Source organism: Euprymna scolopes, chromosome 9, assembly GCF_053919585.1.
Source record: "Euprymna scolopes isolate OS-2025 chromosome 9, ASM5391958v1, whole genome shotgun sequence".
NCBI classification, from domain to species: Eukaryota; Metazoa; Mollusca; class Cephalopoda; order Sepiida; family Sepiolidae; genus Euprymna; species Euprymna scolopes.
In genome coordinates, this window is record NC_136490.1 from 158,258,234 (window position 1) to 158,275,664 (window position 17,431).

A 17,431-nucleotide genomic window follows, 5' to 3' on the forward strand; every position below is an offset into this window, starting at 1 on the left:
TATAATAATACATAATCTGCATTAATTAAAATACCATGTTTAGCATATTGTACAACTGGCCAACGTTGGGCAGCTAACTAGTATATACATATATACAGTGGATTCTGGTTTGTAGGGCATGCTTAACGGTGACTGATTCTGTTGAAAGAGCTGCATCACTTTCACTAATGCTTTTTTTTTTACATGGAGTTCACCACTTATAAAAGCCCAATAGCCACTCAGGGATAAGGGTTATTTTGGTCGGAATAAATATATTCCAATCAGAACTTTGAACAAAATAGTAGAATAACTTAGAGTCAAGCTTTGGTAGGGCAACTAGTATAAGAGAAGGAAAACTGACACACAGCATATTGTGTATCTTCACATTCATTACTTGCCTAGTAAAGAGAGTGGGTCTCATTCTCCACGATGTATCATGCGCTATAATTCAGCTATGAGGAGGGAGATGGGTAATATCTGACAATTATTTTGGATGAGAAGGTCTATTTATACGGTTAGTGAAGAAAATATCATTTCAAACGAAATTATATTAATATATGCATATAACATTATATCATTTCAAACGAAATTATATTAATATATACATATAACATTATATCATTTCAAACGAAATTATATTAATATATACATATAACATTATATCATTTCAAACGAAATTATATTAATATATACATATAACATGTCGATTTTGAACCTAGATCATCTGCAGAAGGGTTCAAAGTCAAAATAAAAAGAACAAAAAATTATTTTGGAAAGAAATGAACAAAGCAAAACATTTCTTGTCCATAGCATAATTATACTAAAAAGCACAACACGTAAAATAATAGTCTTGTGCAAGAAAGCAGTTAGTGGGTAAACGGTCTCAGTTGTTGATCTCAGTGTCTAATTAATGTTAGCATTTAATTACCACATGCTTCAATGTGGTATGGACTTCTGGTTTGATTTTGAGTCGCATTGAATCTTTTGATAGCTCGGATAATATCACCCGTGTGAACTACGTCTACAAGTGAAACGCAGTAGTCTCTCACTTAGACTGGTTGACCATTGATCAATGATTGATTCTTCCGTTCAGAGTCTTGTGTCTGATTGACGGATTCTTTAGTTCTTCTGCCAAGGTTCACTACTGTCATACTGCTCCCCGTGACATCACCAGAGCCTCGTTAGCCAGTTCAGGTTCGACATCAGTCTGCCCACAATGGGTGCCTCTACCAGGTTACCGGAGACTATATTCTCATTCTGCCACAATTTAGATTTGAAATGAGATTCTCTTTTATCCTACGAATGAAGCAATTCTGGACTGTTGCCACCTCTGCATAACTATTACATGGGGTTGGTATTTGCAGAGGATGCATACTTCCGTTCCCCAAGAAAAGTGACCTAAGCATACCAAGCAACTACAAAAGAATAACATTCACTCCAATTGCAACGAAAATCTACAACGCTATGCTTCTCAACCATATCAAACCAAAGATCGAAAAAGTGCTCAGGAAAAACCAGAATGGATTTAGGAAGAGTCGCTCTACTATTTGTCAAATACTTACTGTCAGGAGACTAATCGAAGGAGTCAAAACCAAAAACCTTGAGGCAGTCATACTCTTTGTAGATTTATCCAACGCATTCGACTTTGTACATAGAGGATGAAAAATGGCCAGAATCTTAAAGGTATATGGTATTCAAAACGAAGTCATTAATGCTATCTTGATGCTATACAAATACTCGAGCAATGATCAGATCGCTAAGTGACACTGAATCCTTTGACATTCATTCCAGATTTTTCAAGGAGACACTCTAGCCCCTTTTCTTGACTGTGTACTTCACACCTCTGTTGAAATATACAACACACTGGGTTTCACCTTAAATCCACAAGCTGACGCCATCCATCAGCACACATAATGGATACAGATTAAGCAGATGATATTGCCCTGTTCATGAATGACACTGCTGGTGTGCAAATGCCGTTATAGGAGATAGAGAAGTCCGCAAATGACATTAGTCTTTTCATTAATGCAGATAAGTTTATGGCTTTCAATGCGGAAGGGGAGATCAAAGCTCTAAATGGAACAACACTGAAAGAAGTCACTGAGTTTATGTACCTGGGCAGCAACATAGGTTCCACAAAGAGAGATATTAAAATTTGCATCTCAAAAGCATGAGCCACACTGTATAAGCTGCAGTCAGTATGGACTTTAAGGCAGTTCTTCAGAGCAGTGGTGGAGTCTATCCTTGTTTATGGTGCTACAACTTGGACACTCACCAAAAGATTGGAAAGAAAGTCAAACGGCACATACACTCGTATACTACGAACAGTTAACTATATCTTAGCAAGATCATCACACAACAACAACTGCCTTATCTACTACCATCAGGGAGCAATATCTATGATTTGCTAGTCACTGTCAGAGGAGCAAGCAATAGCTGGTGAGAAATGTACTGCTGTAGACTCCATGGCACAGACGCACGAGCATAGGACAACCTAGATCCACGCACGTCCAGCAAATTACACATGATGCCAACTGTGATCCTAAAGCAATGCTGTTTAGTATAAAAAAAAGGAGATAGTTGGTATGTCAACTGCTCAGTTCAGAACCTGATTTAAGCATTTGTGAATAAATTTAACTAAGAAATAAAAAAGTGCCCTGTTATAACAAAAGAAAACTGTCTTGCATATTTCTTATGATACCATGAGAAACAAGTAAATTAAATTATTTTCTTTATATCCGACTCAGACAAAAAATAAAACCTGAGCCTATTGTGTTACAGATTAATATATTCTTATGTAGAAGAAATAAAACCAAGAAAAGCATTTTTTTAATACGAAACGAGACGAATTTCAGTGAAAGTAATAACACATTTTCATTCAATCTTATTCGACAAAAACGAAAGTAAAAGATAAAACTCAGTAAAAACGTTTTCTTTGAAATCTGAAAGGGAAAAAAACTAGAGAAAACAAAATGGCCGACACTTGAAGTAAATGGAATTTATTAACACAGAAACGGAGACTGCACATTTATATACAAAAAAGTAACATTTAGAGATTGTGTTTCACAATCACAACCACGTGAAATATGTACAAGAAAAATCCATGCATTTAAAGATTCTTGCTTTATGATCGCTATTTCTTTGGTTAGCGAGGGAGAGGAGCTGACCGGAAGGTCAGGAATTGTGATGCAATCAAAAGCAAGATTTTTTGTGTGTGTGTGTGTGATGGACACAAATTTCTAGTTATAAAAAAAAAAGTATTTCTTGTTTCTGTTCATTCAAATAAAAGTTTGAGTGCATTTTTTTCTGTGTTCTAAGAATATAATCACGTACAAACAAAAAGAAATTGTGTATTTTTTGTTTCATATACGAAGCCGAAATTGAGAATTATAAAAAAATAAAATAAATTTAAAAAAAAATAAAAAAATAACGGCCCAAGTTAATCTAAGCAGTGGCTCATAATTCACATTTTCAACTTTCAGCTTCATGTACCACCAGTGGTCCATGAAAATGTTTTTTCGGTGACCTGCACAAGATGTCCAGTGTATTTATAAGATGGAGATAATTACACATTTTGTATTAAAAACATGAATTTTAAAGTAAATTAAATTTTCAAACAAAAATATGTCAACGAATCAATTATTTAAATGATTAATGGAATGATTATTTAAATGATTACAATAATAATTACAGTTAATAAGTTCATTCTTCCAAAAATTGCTTAATAAACATTTTTTTTAATTTTGTTTTATCGAATTAAATAGTTTTTGTCAGCTTGAAATATTAGTTTGGCATTATTTAAAATCATTTCTAAAAATTTTGTAGAAAAGAAAATATTTTCAACTAGAATACTTAAATAATCAATTACAATAAGAATTACTTAAATAATCAATTACAATAAGAATTACTTAAATAATCAATTACAATAAGAATTACTTAAATAATCAATTACAATAAGAATTACTTAAATGATTGCAATAAACCTTACTTATTACATTTTGTTCTTTCAAAAATTTAATGAATTTTTTTTATTGAATGAATTTTTTTAGCTTAAAATATTCGTTTAGTATTATTTAAATTCATTCTTGAAAATTTTGTCCAAAAAACAATTATTTTAAACTAAAATACTTTCTGTTTAAATAAATGTTACAAAAAAAAAAAAAAATGTTTACAGTATCGCTTTTTATTAGACTTTTTGTTTGGGTTTGTCTGCTTTATGGCAAATTAATATTAATAATTTTTTTAATGTTGAAATAATATCAATTGTAAGAGATTTATATTTAACAATTGAAGACAAGTTGCTATTCTGTCCACAGCTAAAAAAAACAAAAACAAAAAAAACATGGATTCATGCCTTTCCCAACAGAGCATAAATGACCACAATAAATCCGATTGGATTTGAACTTGGTAGTTGTGATGGTATCAGTTAGGCTAATCATACACTTCAGAAATGCCAATGTTGGTTCATCTGACCAACAAAAACTCAGACTATTAGTGTGACTTCAAAGTCACTAAATTTGTTTTTATTCAATAAAGCATTTGAAGGGACCTAATTCTGATATACAACATCAGTAACAACAATTTAAAATCTACATTTTATTCGTGATTTTCACCCTAGTGCCAAGTCATCATCTTTGTGATCACCCACAGAAGATGTTACATTGTCATAAAAAAAAAAAAAGCAACATTCTTGGTTCATATTTTAACCCCATGGAACAACCTGCTCGCAGAGGTTGAGACAATGCGTACCAACTATGAATCTTATGTGGCTTCGGACAACATTCAGATTGTATATAGATAATTTGTATTGTTACATAGTTTGTTGTATTTTGCTATTTTTTTTTTTGCCAAATAAATTTGATTTGAACTTAGAAACTGGTTATTCCATTTGTTGTACGATGGAATCAAGATAGTAACATTTGAGACTCAAGCGATCTCGGGTGCATCGTATTGTTTTAGAAATAAAAAGAAAAGAAAAAGGGATTGTGTGGACATATCAAAAACATAAGGCTCAGCAGTTGAGATCAGTTAGACAAACTCCAATTCACCAGTGTTCATCAGAACATTAACACCAATCACATATTACTCACAAGTAAAAAAAAAACACATATATTTCGATAAATACATTCATCTAAGAAATCCAGTCTTATCAAACCGATTATCGGCTGATTTGTAAATCCTCACAATCGATACAGTTTCTGACTCAATACAAAGAACCCACATCAATTCATTTCACCTTTTCTTTTTGAATTAAAATACAAAATGTTTTTCTCCAATTTTACATGTAAATCAGACATCACAAAATAACTTTCACGTTCGTACATTTTTTTTTTTCTGTTCCACTGTTTTCACTTAAAATTATTGTGACAATGCTTACATCGATAAAGTAAAGAATTCCGTTAAAATACTGGTCAACAGTTATCAACGGATAATTAAAAAGAGCAGAAATATACAAGTGTTTCAAAAAGCATAATTATACAAAAAAGTGCAAACATTAAAAAAAAAATATATATATATATACATATATAATTTAACTGATGTTTTGGGGTTTTTTATTTTCGCATTCAATTTAATTGAAAAATGAAATTAATTCTTAATAATTAAGTTGTTTTTTTAAAGACGGAAGGCCAGATGTTTGCTTGCAATATACATGTTGGACAAGTTTTTTTTATAGTTTTTTTTTTTTATGGATTTTTTTTTTCTCATATTTAAAACTTTCCAGATGCTGTACCCTTTGAGTCACTACCAGAAAAATATAAAAAATTATTGTGAACAACAAACTTAAATGTTTGTTCTACAGGACATATTAAATGTTTATGTTTTTGAAAGTAGAGGCAGTAGCATGGTATGGATTGCCAGTGTTCTCAGAAGGATATGTATTTGTTCCTATTTACAATGCCTCCCCACGGGACAGAGTTAGACACCAGGGTCGTTTTTTAATGTGGAGAATAGGAACAAAAATAAAAATTGTCTCAGTCATGAAGGATTTCTCCTCCACTGACAGAGAACAAGAAATTGAAGTGTAGATCTGAAGAACAGATGGTATTTATTTGCTCCCCCAACGAGCAAATTAGGCACAAGGCCGATTTTTAATGTGAGGAGTGAAGGGGAAATGGGGACCAACTCCCCGGGGAGTAGGGGAGTTGGATAGTGACAATTGGTATGAAGGGTTTCCCCTACATTGACCAAGGTCTTATCTGTGGGGTCGCCCCCACATAGGGTCTTTAAAGCCAAGAAGGATTGTATATTAGAATTAGGTCCCTTCAAAACCTTTATCAGCACTCCTATCAATACTAAAGCATTGAATCAACAAACACAGGAATTTAAATATAAGACTAAAGTTATTGAAAGTAAATACTTCAAAAACTAAAATTTAAATGGTTTAAAAAATCTTATTTTCCTCGCTTATATTTTGCATTGAAGAAAATTGTTACAGATTTAAAACATTGGATTTAAATAGCATTTAAGTTGAAAAATCAAACTTTGCTTTTGATTAGCCAATTTTCATTTGTTATTGTTGTACCTTGTTATTTGCAATACATCAACATATTTTGCTACAATTTATTAAAAAATAAATAATCTAGTCTGGTAGTGTGATAATATGCGGACATTCTTAAATAATCATCTTAAAAGATGAATCAATTATGAGAAATACTAAAAAAAAAAAAGAAGAAAAAAAAAAAAAGAAAAAAAAAAAACAAGAGTTATGTTATTATCGATAACTATTAGCATTTCTTGCTTTTAACATTTGTTAGTACTAAACAAAATGCCCAAACGATTAAAATTAATTCTTGTCTATATTGGATTAATGAAGCAAAGAAGGGATACACTTTTTTTTTGTAGTCTTTAATTTTAAGTCTGCATTTGCTGAGAGTCATTGGATCTTTATTTAAACACTATAATTAGTACCATTAATGGTTACTACTAGTATGTTAGTTAATTCTACCAGCTCCTGATGTGCAAGGTATCCCAAGAGTTCTTCATGATATATATATACTGCAATTCTAACTAATACTTTTGGAGAATGCAAGTGCTTAGTAGTAGTAGTAGAATTTTGACTATTCAACTATGGCACATCCAGCATGCCATGCTAAAGTGGAAGCAATTGTGTCAAAATAATTTTGAACCCAGAATATCACAAGTTATTCGCAAGTTTAATTAAGTGACATATGTAGAATCCAACGGAGTTAAATTTAGTGTGATTTTGTCAAGTAGTTTTGGAGCCTACACATTACGAAAACTTATGCAAACAAAAAATGGTACAAGTCATGTTAATCTGTCATTTTTTTAATCATTTTGTATTCCTTAGAATTTAGACTGCTTTTTCCATGACCGTCTATATCATGCCAATAAATTTATTTTAATTGAAAATAGATGAAAGTTGAATTTAGTTGGAAAGAATTTGATAGGATGGCGTGGATTCAAACAGGTCATTTAAATCTGATGTTATGTAAAAAGAGATAACTTCCGGTAATCCTAACAATAATAGTTATTTTATGAGATGGGGGGGGGTTAGCTTAATATTTAACAGCAAACAGACCCTTACTGAAAATTAGATGGAATCATCTCCCATAAGAAAGGAAAAATTAGTTCAGTTTAATGAAGATTAGAGAAAAGAAAATCAATTTTAACTTGAATTAGAAATTAGTTATTATTTTGATATATCTGACATCCTTAGGGTACAGCATCTCAAAAACAAATGAACTAGTTTTAATATGATTAATTAATCTCCTCAAAATTTTGGATGAAAAAAAAATGTTTTGCTTTGATTCATAAAATTAAAATAAAATATTTATAAGTGCTTTCATTTTTTTTTTTTTTTATTGATAGAAAAAAAAAGAATGCATAAAATGAGAATGGAATGGTGAAGAATGAAACTGCTGCCAGGAAGAAAAGAATTCTTCAACTAAAAGAAAGAAAAAATTCTGAGACGGTTATTAAGAATTACGGCAGGAAGTTAAAAGTAATGAAGAGGCAACTATTTAATTGAAAAGATGGAATTTACAAATGAGAAATATGACAGGAATTGCTATTTCAAAATCAGATTTTACAAATCCAACATTTTAAGTGTTTGAAAAATAATTAAAATATTTGTACCAGAACATTTTTAAATGATATTTATATTTGAAGACACCACAAATTTAATGAAGAGAAAAGTATTTTTTAGATTCAAAATAAAAAATATTCTTTATATTTTCAGCTAAGAAATTTTCAAGAGGTTAAAATAATCTGAAAAGAGTAAATTCTTTCTTTCTCAATTAAAAAATTATATAATTCATTTTTTTACTTAGAAAAAGAAAATATTTAAAAGCAATTTTGTTAGATAACAATTACCGACTGTTAATAGGACACATACTTATTAAACAGATTAAACTAATTTGGACATGTGATCAGAAAATGAGTACATTAGGACAAATGTTTGTATGTTTAGCTAAAAGTTAAAATTACGAAACAAAGACCCACAAAGTTGGTATATTTTTTTTATTAGCCCTGGATGAATAATATCTAAAATTTAGAAAAAAATTATCTGGGGTCAACTGAACCGGTTTTGTTAGGGTGGGTTGGTTTTTAGTATTAAGTTCTACTTTAAAAAGCAAATGCCACAACTTCCATGGAAAGGAGATTTGTGTGAGTGTATTTCAAGATAGAATGGAATGGGCTTGGCGGAAGAGAAAGAAGGTTCTGCGGTGATGAAGTTGTAAAAAGTGAAGGGTAACAAGAGAAAAATAGAAAGAATTTTTAATTGAAATATGTTACACTTTTGGGCAACACAGGATATCCTTGCTAGTGTCTTATAAAGATAAGTTTCCTGGGTGATAAGACCTCTCGGAAGATGTTAGGTAGAGAAAATAGATGACGATATGGAAATTACACTGCTAAAGCGGAAAATAATCGCCTTTAATAGAGAGCAATGGAAACTCGTGTGAATATCAAGTGTGCAATGGTCTCTTTGGTCCTATAAAAAGATAATTTTTATATACTAAATTTTTATTAATGATTGACATGAAAAAAACACTTTATTTGGCCAATGGATTGTTTTGTTTATAGTAAAGATAAATTTTCAATGAGACAATTGATTTAAGTGGTTATAGCTGAGAGGTTTTTCCTTTCAATACAATCATACCAGAGAAAAAAATAATTAATCGAATGAGGTGTTGTAGCTCATCTACAAGGAGAGCTGGACTCATCTACAAAAAGTCAACCAGGTTAGAAAAAAGGGAGCCAAACTAGCCTACATTTTGCTTCTGGTCTTAAAAGGATAGTTTGAATTTAAACTCATTATACAAAATTTGTTCTGGCATTTCTATGCATTAAAACAAACGCTAAGATGTATTAGTTCACCGTCAATAATGATTCCAAGAAAAGAGACGCCCTTTCTTAGCAAACTATATATCTTCACTAAACAAGATCCCAGGTCCATGTACTGATTTATGTTTCACAAAACCAAAATCACCAGAAACAACTCTTTGTTGTACTTTTATTATTTTTAAATGTGGATTTAATCTTAGCAGACAATTTCGTAGTTTCTTTTTATTTCTAGGACATTACAATGATAATTTACAAAATACAATGAAAATATAGTACAGACAACAGAAAGTTATGCTAAGAGCAAAGGGTAATATATGTTCTGATAATACACTTCACTTTTTCTATCCTCAGTGAGGGAGAAATCATTCTACACTAAGGCAAGTTTTATTTTTATCCTAATCCAGAGTATGCCTTTTCTGGAAAAGTTGGATTTCCTCCACTTTATATTGGACTCTGCCCTTGAGCTAACTAGGAACTACAGACAATAGAAAAAATCCTTTCGAAACCAAAATCTGAATTAGTCAAGACAAAAGTATGAGACATTTGCACAAACAAATTATAAAAATAATAGGAATGTTTTAGTTAAGGTCACAAATCATTAAATGATCAAAATAAAATGAAAAGGCTTACTAAATGGACGTTTTTTTTTCTTCAGAAATGAATCTTATAATGGACTTAAAATGAATATTCTGCTATGCTGTTAACAAACACGAGTAAGATTTTTTCCCATCAGATTAAATGATGCTACAATAATAGATTTGAATAAAAAATGTGCAGACTTTTCAAGTAGTTAGACCTTATAGATTTTATTTATTCTCTATGAATGAATAACTTTACTATAAACGTGTTGATTTTATAATTATAAAAGTGCCATTTTGCTACTTGGATATTATATCACCTCATGATTTGTTTGGTTCTGAAGGACATATTATTATGGAATTTTTAGTCGAAAAACAGGAAAACGTTATAGTGCATCAACTTAGAATGAGTGCTTTATGGAAAATTGATGGCTGAATATGATTAAATTTGTACTCATTTTCTGCATTAAATACTAATTGCTATTAATTCCTAGCAATTATTAACTGTGTATCTGACAAATACCATAATACTTAGTGTCCTGCACCTTATAATAAAAGTCCAAACAAAATTTTTGCCAGATTGGCCCAATAGTTTCTGAAAAAAGAAGTGTGATAGACTTACAGAAATTAATTTTTTTTTTATTTTGAATTTTAATAATTTAATCATAAGATTTATGTGATATTGTATTAAGTCATTTCATTATAAGGGAAATTAAGGATTTTTCAATCAAAACTATATAATAAATGTTATTTCTTTATGGTAAAGTTATGACTATTTTTTGTTGTATGGAGAAAGATATTAAAATTTATGACTAAATTCATTTTCTTTCTATTTTTTTTAACATTTTAGAAATGATTGAACTTTTTTTAATCAAAAGTTATGTTTGTCAGTCAAAGTTAAGTTTGAAATAGAATTTTCATCGTTAAACATACACATTTTAAGAATTTTTTTCTAGTTTTTTATAATATTTCATTCTTTTTAATTAGTTTTTTTTTATTTTTATTTCATTCTTTTTAATTAAAGTGCACTTTGTTAGAGAAAACTAGTCATTTTTGTTAGCAAATAAGTTCAATTTGATAATTTCATAATGAGAAATAAACTTCTGCATGCGTTAAACAGGATAACAGATGACTTTTATGCTGTGTGTTAATTGCAGTTTACAAGACCTAAAATTCTTCATATTTGCAAATTATCAAAATATTTTTTTTAAATTTAACATCATAAAAAAGACCATAAAGGTCAGGAAGAACCAGTTAAATAATCATTAAAAATAGTTATATTTCTTTTTCAAAATTTACAATTATTCTAATGGCTACAAAACTTGAAATCTAATATCGACAAAAAATAAATACACACGAAAATTTTAAATGTGCTGGACTAAATTGTAATTGCACTCCTTGACCCATAAAAGGAACTTAGAGCTAACTCCATTATTTGGTTAGAAAAACTGGAAGGAATTATTCAATTTAAGACTTAAGAATTCGTCATTAAATTTCTAATGACTAAAGCAAAATGAAGAGTAATATTGACATCAAATATAGAATATTCTTTATCAGATATATATATTGTTAAGATTACATAAAAATTTAACAAAAAGGAAAAATTTATATTGGAATCATTTTTCTTAAAAGAAAAAGTAAAATTATTTTTAAAATAATCTTTGTCTTAAATTTGAGGTAAATCTTAAAAAAAAAAAAAAAAAAAAAAAAAAAGTATTTTTTAATCAAAAAAATATCTTTTTTAAACAAGTATCAAACTTCCAAACTGTGATTTGAGTTAACCAGAGTTGTTCCCCTTGTTTCAGTTTTTTTTTTTTTTTTTTTTTTTTTTTTTACTGTGCATTTCGGAGTCTTCTTTTCAAGATGCCCAAAAATTGTCGATTAAGAGACAGAAGTGTGGGGTAACTTAAGGCACGAAATGTTTCACAAGTGCAATTTTATTTTCAGATAAACTATGAAAAACTTCACATAAATTTACAAGTATAAGAAGAAAAAAGGTTATTTTTTCCCCCAGTGAAACAAATTTCAGATTCAAAGTAAGAGAAATTATGATTAATCACAAAATGATTTCATTTGATAAATATGAAAATCGCCCTATATAAGAAATCGTCTCCTTTTAAATAAATCTTCAGTCAAATAAATAATGAAATGATTAATTATTCATATTGATGAAAGTGAATTAAAAATATGCAATTATTTTATTCAAATACTAAACTCCATTTAAAGCTGGCATGAAGAAACCATTTATTTTTTGCCCACAACAAATTTGAAAATGAAACTTACCGAATTTGAATATGCCAATCATAAACGTATTTATCAAAGACTTTCATATAAATCCTCAATTTAAATTAATCTATCACAATCTGACAAATGTCAAATATAATAGTCTTCATGGGATATACTTCGAAAAGAACTTTTTTTTCCAGTATTCACCCGATATTAATAGAAAATCTGTATGATGTACGTACCCGTGACGAAACAAAAATATCATATTCCAAATTCATGTAAATAGTTTTATTTTATTAAAAAAAAGAAAAAAACATTTTATGAGTAATTGAAGAGCGGCTGTCTTGCTCGCCATTTTAAAAACAAAGGGAGATAATTCAACAAAATTAGAACTTGAGATTTATGTTGCAATGTCTATGAATTCCTATTAAATTAATCACTTAAAAATGATTTTCTTTATAAAAATAAAACTTAATTTACGTGAATTTTGGAATATATCCTTGTGTCATCACAGATATGTACATTTTACAGATTTGCCTTTATTTTTGTTTGAGGAATCCTGGACAAGAACCAAGAAATTATATAAAAATGAAATCTCTGTTGTAAATGATGGAGGAACATTTCAATGTCATATTATAATAAGCATCAGAGTCGTGTTGCTTATAATGCCAACATTGAAGAAGATATGATAGAAAGAATTTCTTTGTTTACAAGATAAATAATCTAGAAATCTTCTAAGATGCTACAAAGCAATGCTGGAATAGAAAATGGCGGTTGGCAAACATCCCTCGTTCAAGAAACAAAATTTTGTTTTATTAGATCCTAACAATTTCAAAGAGTGAACTCTATTTACTTCTCAGCATTACTCAAGACTAAAACTGCACCCATCGCACGAAAGATGCTACAGAATTACGATTCTATCACCTATTAATAAAAGAACAGTAATTTTGTTTTACAGCATAACATTAATGAGGGGCATTTAATGCTGAATTCAGTCATTTTGGTCAAAAATCTTATGCTTCAATTTATTAACATCCTTAGATATTATTCATGCCGTAAATATAAGCTTTGTATATAACTGTTTTGTAGATTAATTTATTTTGTAGGAGGCTATATTTTGTAAATAGTAAAAGATTCTTAGTTCATGAAACCTAGACAGTTATTTTCATATCACTCTAAATCTGTGTGAAATTGGCAATCGAGTGAATTTTTCAAAATGTAGAAATCACTTATTTATGGTGATTAATTGTATTTGAGAAAAAGGACTTTCTAAATTTGAAACAAAACAAATAATTTATGCTTAATAATGGGAAAACACTTTTGTGAGTTTAACATTCTTGATATCAAAAACAAATTTTCATTCATGCTTCTGTTATTTCGTTTTTATTTCCTTTTGCCTATTAAATTGGATTTTATGATTTTCAAAGATCAATAAATGTACTAGAATAAATGTTTTCGTTTATAAACACCATTTTTAAGTCAAAACTAAAGTTATCTTTTAAAAATTGCTACACTCTGAAATAAACAGTGACGCTAAGGGAAAGTAATTTTAACCAGACATTATAAAATGTTTTTGCGATGGAAGATTACACAACTTTTATAGAATCGGTTGGTTTAGTGGCGACTTTTATCAAAGCTTTTTAGGGTTTTGTTGACTAAGATAATGTAAGTCTATCAAAGCTTTCTTAAAAGCTTGAATAATTCACAATACTTAGCACAAAGCTTCTTTAAAGGTTTATTAACTATGAAGAATTCTTAGAACACTTTCTAAGTGTTGATTTAATTGCAGAGAATTATATCAGAACTTTTTAAATAAAAGCTTTTTAAATCAAAAAGTTTTCTAAAGGCTTTAACAGTTAAAACTGTGTTCTTTTTTTTATCTCTGACTTTGTATCTGCTAACAAATTAAAGTGCTTGTAAGAAAAGTTGGTTGCATAAACAGTTTTTAAGTTTATGACAAATACAAAAAAAAAACATTGTCACAATACAATCATAGCACTACCAAAATTTGAGATGACCATGTTCACTTTCATCCAACATCATTACGGATGCACGCAAATAGAAATGTATAATTATATATACATACACAACTAAAAAAAAACAATTTCACTGAACAAAACATTTACACACTGAAGTTGGACAAAGTCATTGCATCTCAAGCATTTTATATATCCCCTTTTTCACAGTTGTTGTTGGAGGGGGTTTATGAATTTGGTTTTCAGAAGGGAGAAATCAACACTAACTGCTCCAGTCTAGTCAGCATAGAGTCAGCCAGGAATCACATGATTGGCTTAAATTCAGGATCCAGTTTGCATTCTGTTAAAAACAAAAACATGATTAAATTATGAGTTTACTTAATTTAAGCAATATCATAATTATTTATCGATAGCTTAATTGTTTAGTCACAACAAAGCAAATCAATAAAAACAACAAAAAAATGAAATTTATAAAAATAAAGGAATACTAGTCACAGAACAGATAAAATTTTCTGAACAAAACAGTTTTACACCATTTTTATGTTTACTTCTAAAGATTAAAATTTAAATATAATACCACTAAACCTTATGTCTAGAATATATAAAATGGTCTACCTAAAAGTAGGCCAAATCTGTGGTCAACTCAAAGAATAAAGAATGTATTGTATCCAATGATTTTCGCTTCCGCCTGGGTTGCTTCTATATTTTTACCATGACATCAAATGTCTGAAATTCTCTATACAGTCCATACAGATTTTCAATGTCCATTTTCATTTCAAAGTTTTTCTCCAGACAAAATTCAAGTTTGTATTATTTGGATGTTTCAAACTACTGTTCTCATCTCGATTTTTATTTTCACAATGTTTTGATTGATGTTACCTCCAACCTTTTTATACCTTATCGAATTCTGCAATTACAAACGAATGAGAACAGTAATCTAAAGAATCTAATTGCTATGACCAATTAATCCTCATCTCAAAAATTCAGAACAGTAATTTTAAAGTTTATTTAACATCATAAAAAAAACGAAAAAATGTTAACATGTTTTTGTTCTTTAACATTAATTCAGTTAATATTAATTGACAATAAACAAAAAAAAACTTCAAATTAATTTCCTAATTTAAATTAAAAAAAAAAATGTTGCTTTTCAAAATTGTAATTGCCTTTTGTCCAATCATGCAAAAGTATAAAATGAAGTTATCGCCCTTAGATTTCCATCCCATTGTACAACTGCACTAAAGGCAAATTTGGAGAAAATAAAAAGAAAAATTGAATTCTGCCAAAAGTAGAAGAGTTTTGTTAGCAGAAATTAGTTTTTTTCCACTTTCAAAAAATTGTATTTCTTCCAATTACTGCACTTTATATGATATTTTAAGTAATTTGACAGCATTTTAAGATTTTTAGATAAAATACTGTCAATGTTAATAACTTCTTAAAATGACATTAAAAAATAAAACGTTCTATGGACAATATGATCGATCCAAGGGAGATAATTCATAGATTATATGATTTCTCTAACAGAACTCTTCAATAGTGAATGGGAAATAACAATTTCAGGTAGAAAAAGCAGGTGTTTCAAAAGATTTTTAAAATAGAAAAAATACAATTAAAAAATGGTTCCACATAAGAATTTGCATGAAAATATTTTTACATATAATTTAGCTAAATACCGTATTGAGTCAATAGTGAGAAAATAATTCTGTGTAGGCATCAAAAATGTTTTTGTTTTTTTTGTTGAATATTATTACAGGAGGAGCCATTTAGAGTTAAAATTCTATTTCAAGCATCTAAACTTGAGAAATACACATTTTAAATATGTAAACATTAGGTAAAAACTAACCAACATGGCTGTTTTTAAGTTGCTTCATCTTGAAGTGAAAAGCCTTGACCTTCTAAATATTTTTAGATGATTGTTTATATTTGTATTGATCGGACTATTGTTCTCATTTTTTTTTTTTTTATTTATTACATTTTCACCCCAAACAAGGCACATTGCCACTTTGTTGTAGGGAGCTACTATCAGGGACATAGGCATTAGAGGTACTGTGTAGGGAGTTGGGCAACAAGATGTCGGTTCACATTGCACTTGAACTTCTTCATGTCAGTACAGTTGGGGAAGCAGGGACCCAGAAGGGAATTACAAAGTCTAGCTGTTCTGGGGAAGAAACTACTGGAGTAGAAGACTCTCTTACTGTGACGGGACACCGGACGATGCCGGGTGTCCCGTTCAGCTAGGTGAAGATAAGAATGCTTATGGACGGGGGGGGGGGGGGGGGGGCGTGCTGATACTGTGTCAAAGATTAAGACAGGCGTTTATGAGATTTTCGGGAGACATGGTATCTGTTTTAATGGCGGAAAAAAAGAGGTAAGTCTGAAAATGGCAATTTCGAACAAAGAGATTATTTTTCTAGTTGGATCTGGTGAGAATGAGTTTTAACTAACGTAATTGATTCGGACAGTCTCGAGAATTTGGGTTCCAAAATGTTTGCTCGGAGTCGGGGACCCGGGGTGTTTTAACTCGGAGACCACCAAGCTAGTTTGACAGATATGTTCACAAAACAATAGAGAAAGGGAAAAGAATAAGAAAAATAGAGGGATAGAAAAAGAAATTCACAAGAGAAGAAAGAGGGGGGGAATAGAAGATAATGGAGAAAAGGAAGGAAGATGCTTTTGATATAAACAACGATCGCCTACTCGAAAATAGATAGAAGGGTTTTTAGCAGTCTTTGGCTAGCGAGCGAAGCGTACACATCGGCTCTCGCCCCGCCTGGGGGTGAGAGGGGCAGAAATCTCAATAAGAACTAACTTGAAAAGATCTTGTTCTTAGCTAGAGAATTAACCTGATATCTCAAGTATACAACCTGCATCACGAAGCGCGGATAACGAAAACACGACTTTAAACAAATGTAGAATGATTGCAAATAATTATTTTATTTGGTTTAAACGAAAATGACCTCAGAGTTTTTTCTTTGTTTTTCGATTGCCGGCATAAGTGAAGATGCAGTTTATTTCAGGTATGCCCTGACGCCAGACGACGAAGACATATACACAAAACCAGAGTGACGGCCGAAGAGGACAATGTTGCCACACGAACTTGGGGTCATACACGTTTAACGTGCCTTGAGCAGCGGAGGTATGTTTTCCAGGGACCAGTACGAGTCTGGTCACGCTGGAGGGGTCTACTACTAGACGACGCATGCCTGGGACACGAAAGTGTCACATTCACGTGCCAGTGACATATATCTGTTATAATCTGGTGCCGATGACTATCACGATCTGTTGCCGTGACTCTTGTGTCACAACGTGATGCGAGTGACCCGTCCCGTTACATTACATCTAGGGATCTGTACTGTGAAGGGGTGG

General features: G+C 30.4%; 1 protein-coding gene across 1 annotated transcript in view; it reads right to left on the reverse strand.

The window, feature by feature from the left end:
* Positions 1 to 12,883: 12,883 nt before the first annotated feature.
* The window catches only part of LOC145284943 (ras-GEF domain-containing family member 1B-like), a 102,214-nt gene continuing 97,666 nt past the window's right edge, over positions 12,884 to 17,431 (reverse strand). Inside the window, exon 21 of the mRNA XM_080134041.1 lies at positions 12,884 to 14,408. Within this exon, the coding sequence (XP_079990167.1) occupies positions 14,390 to 14,408 (19 nt within the window). The 3' untranslated portion in view covers positions 12,884 to 14,389. The remainder of the gene's footprint in view (positions 14,409 to 17,431) is intronic.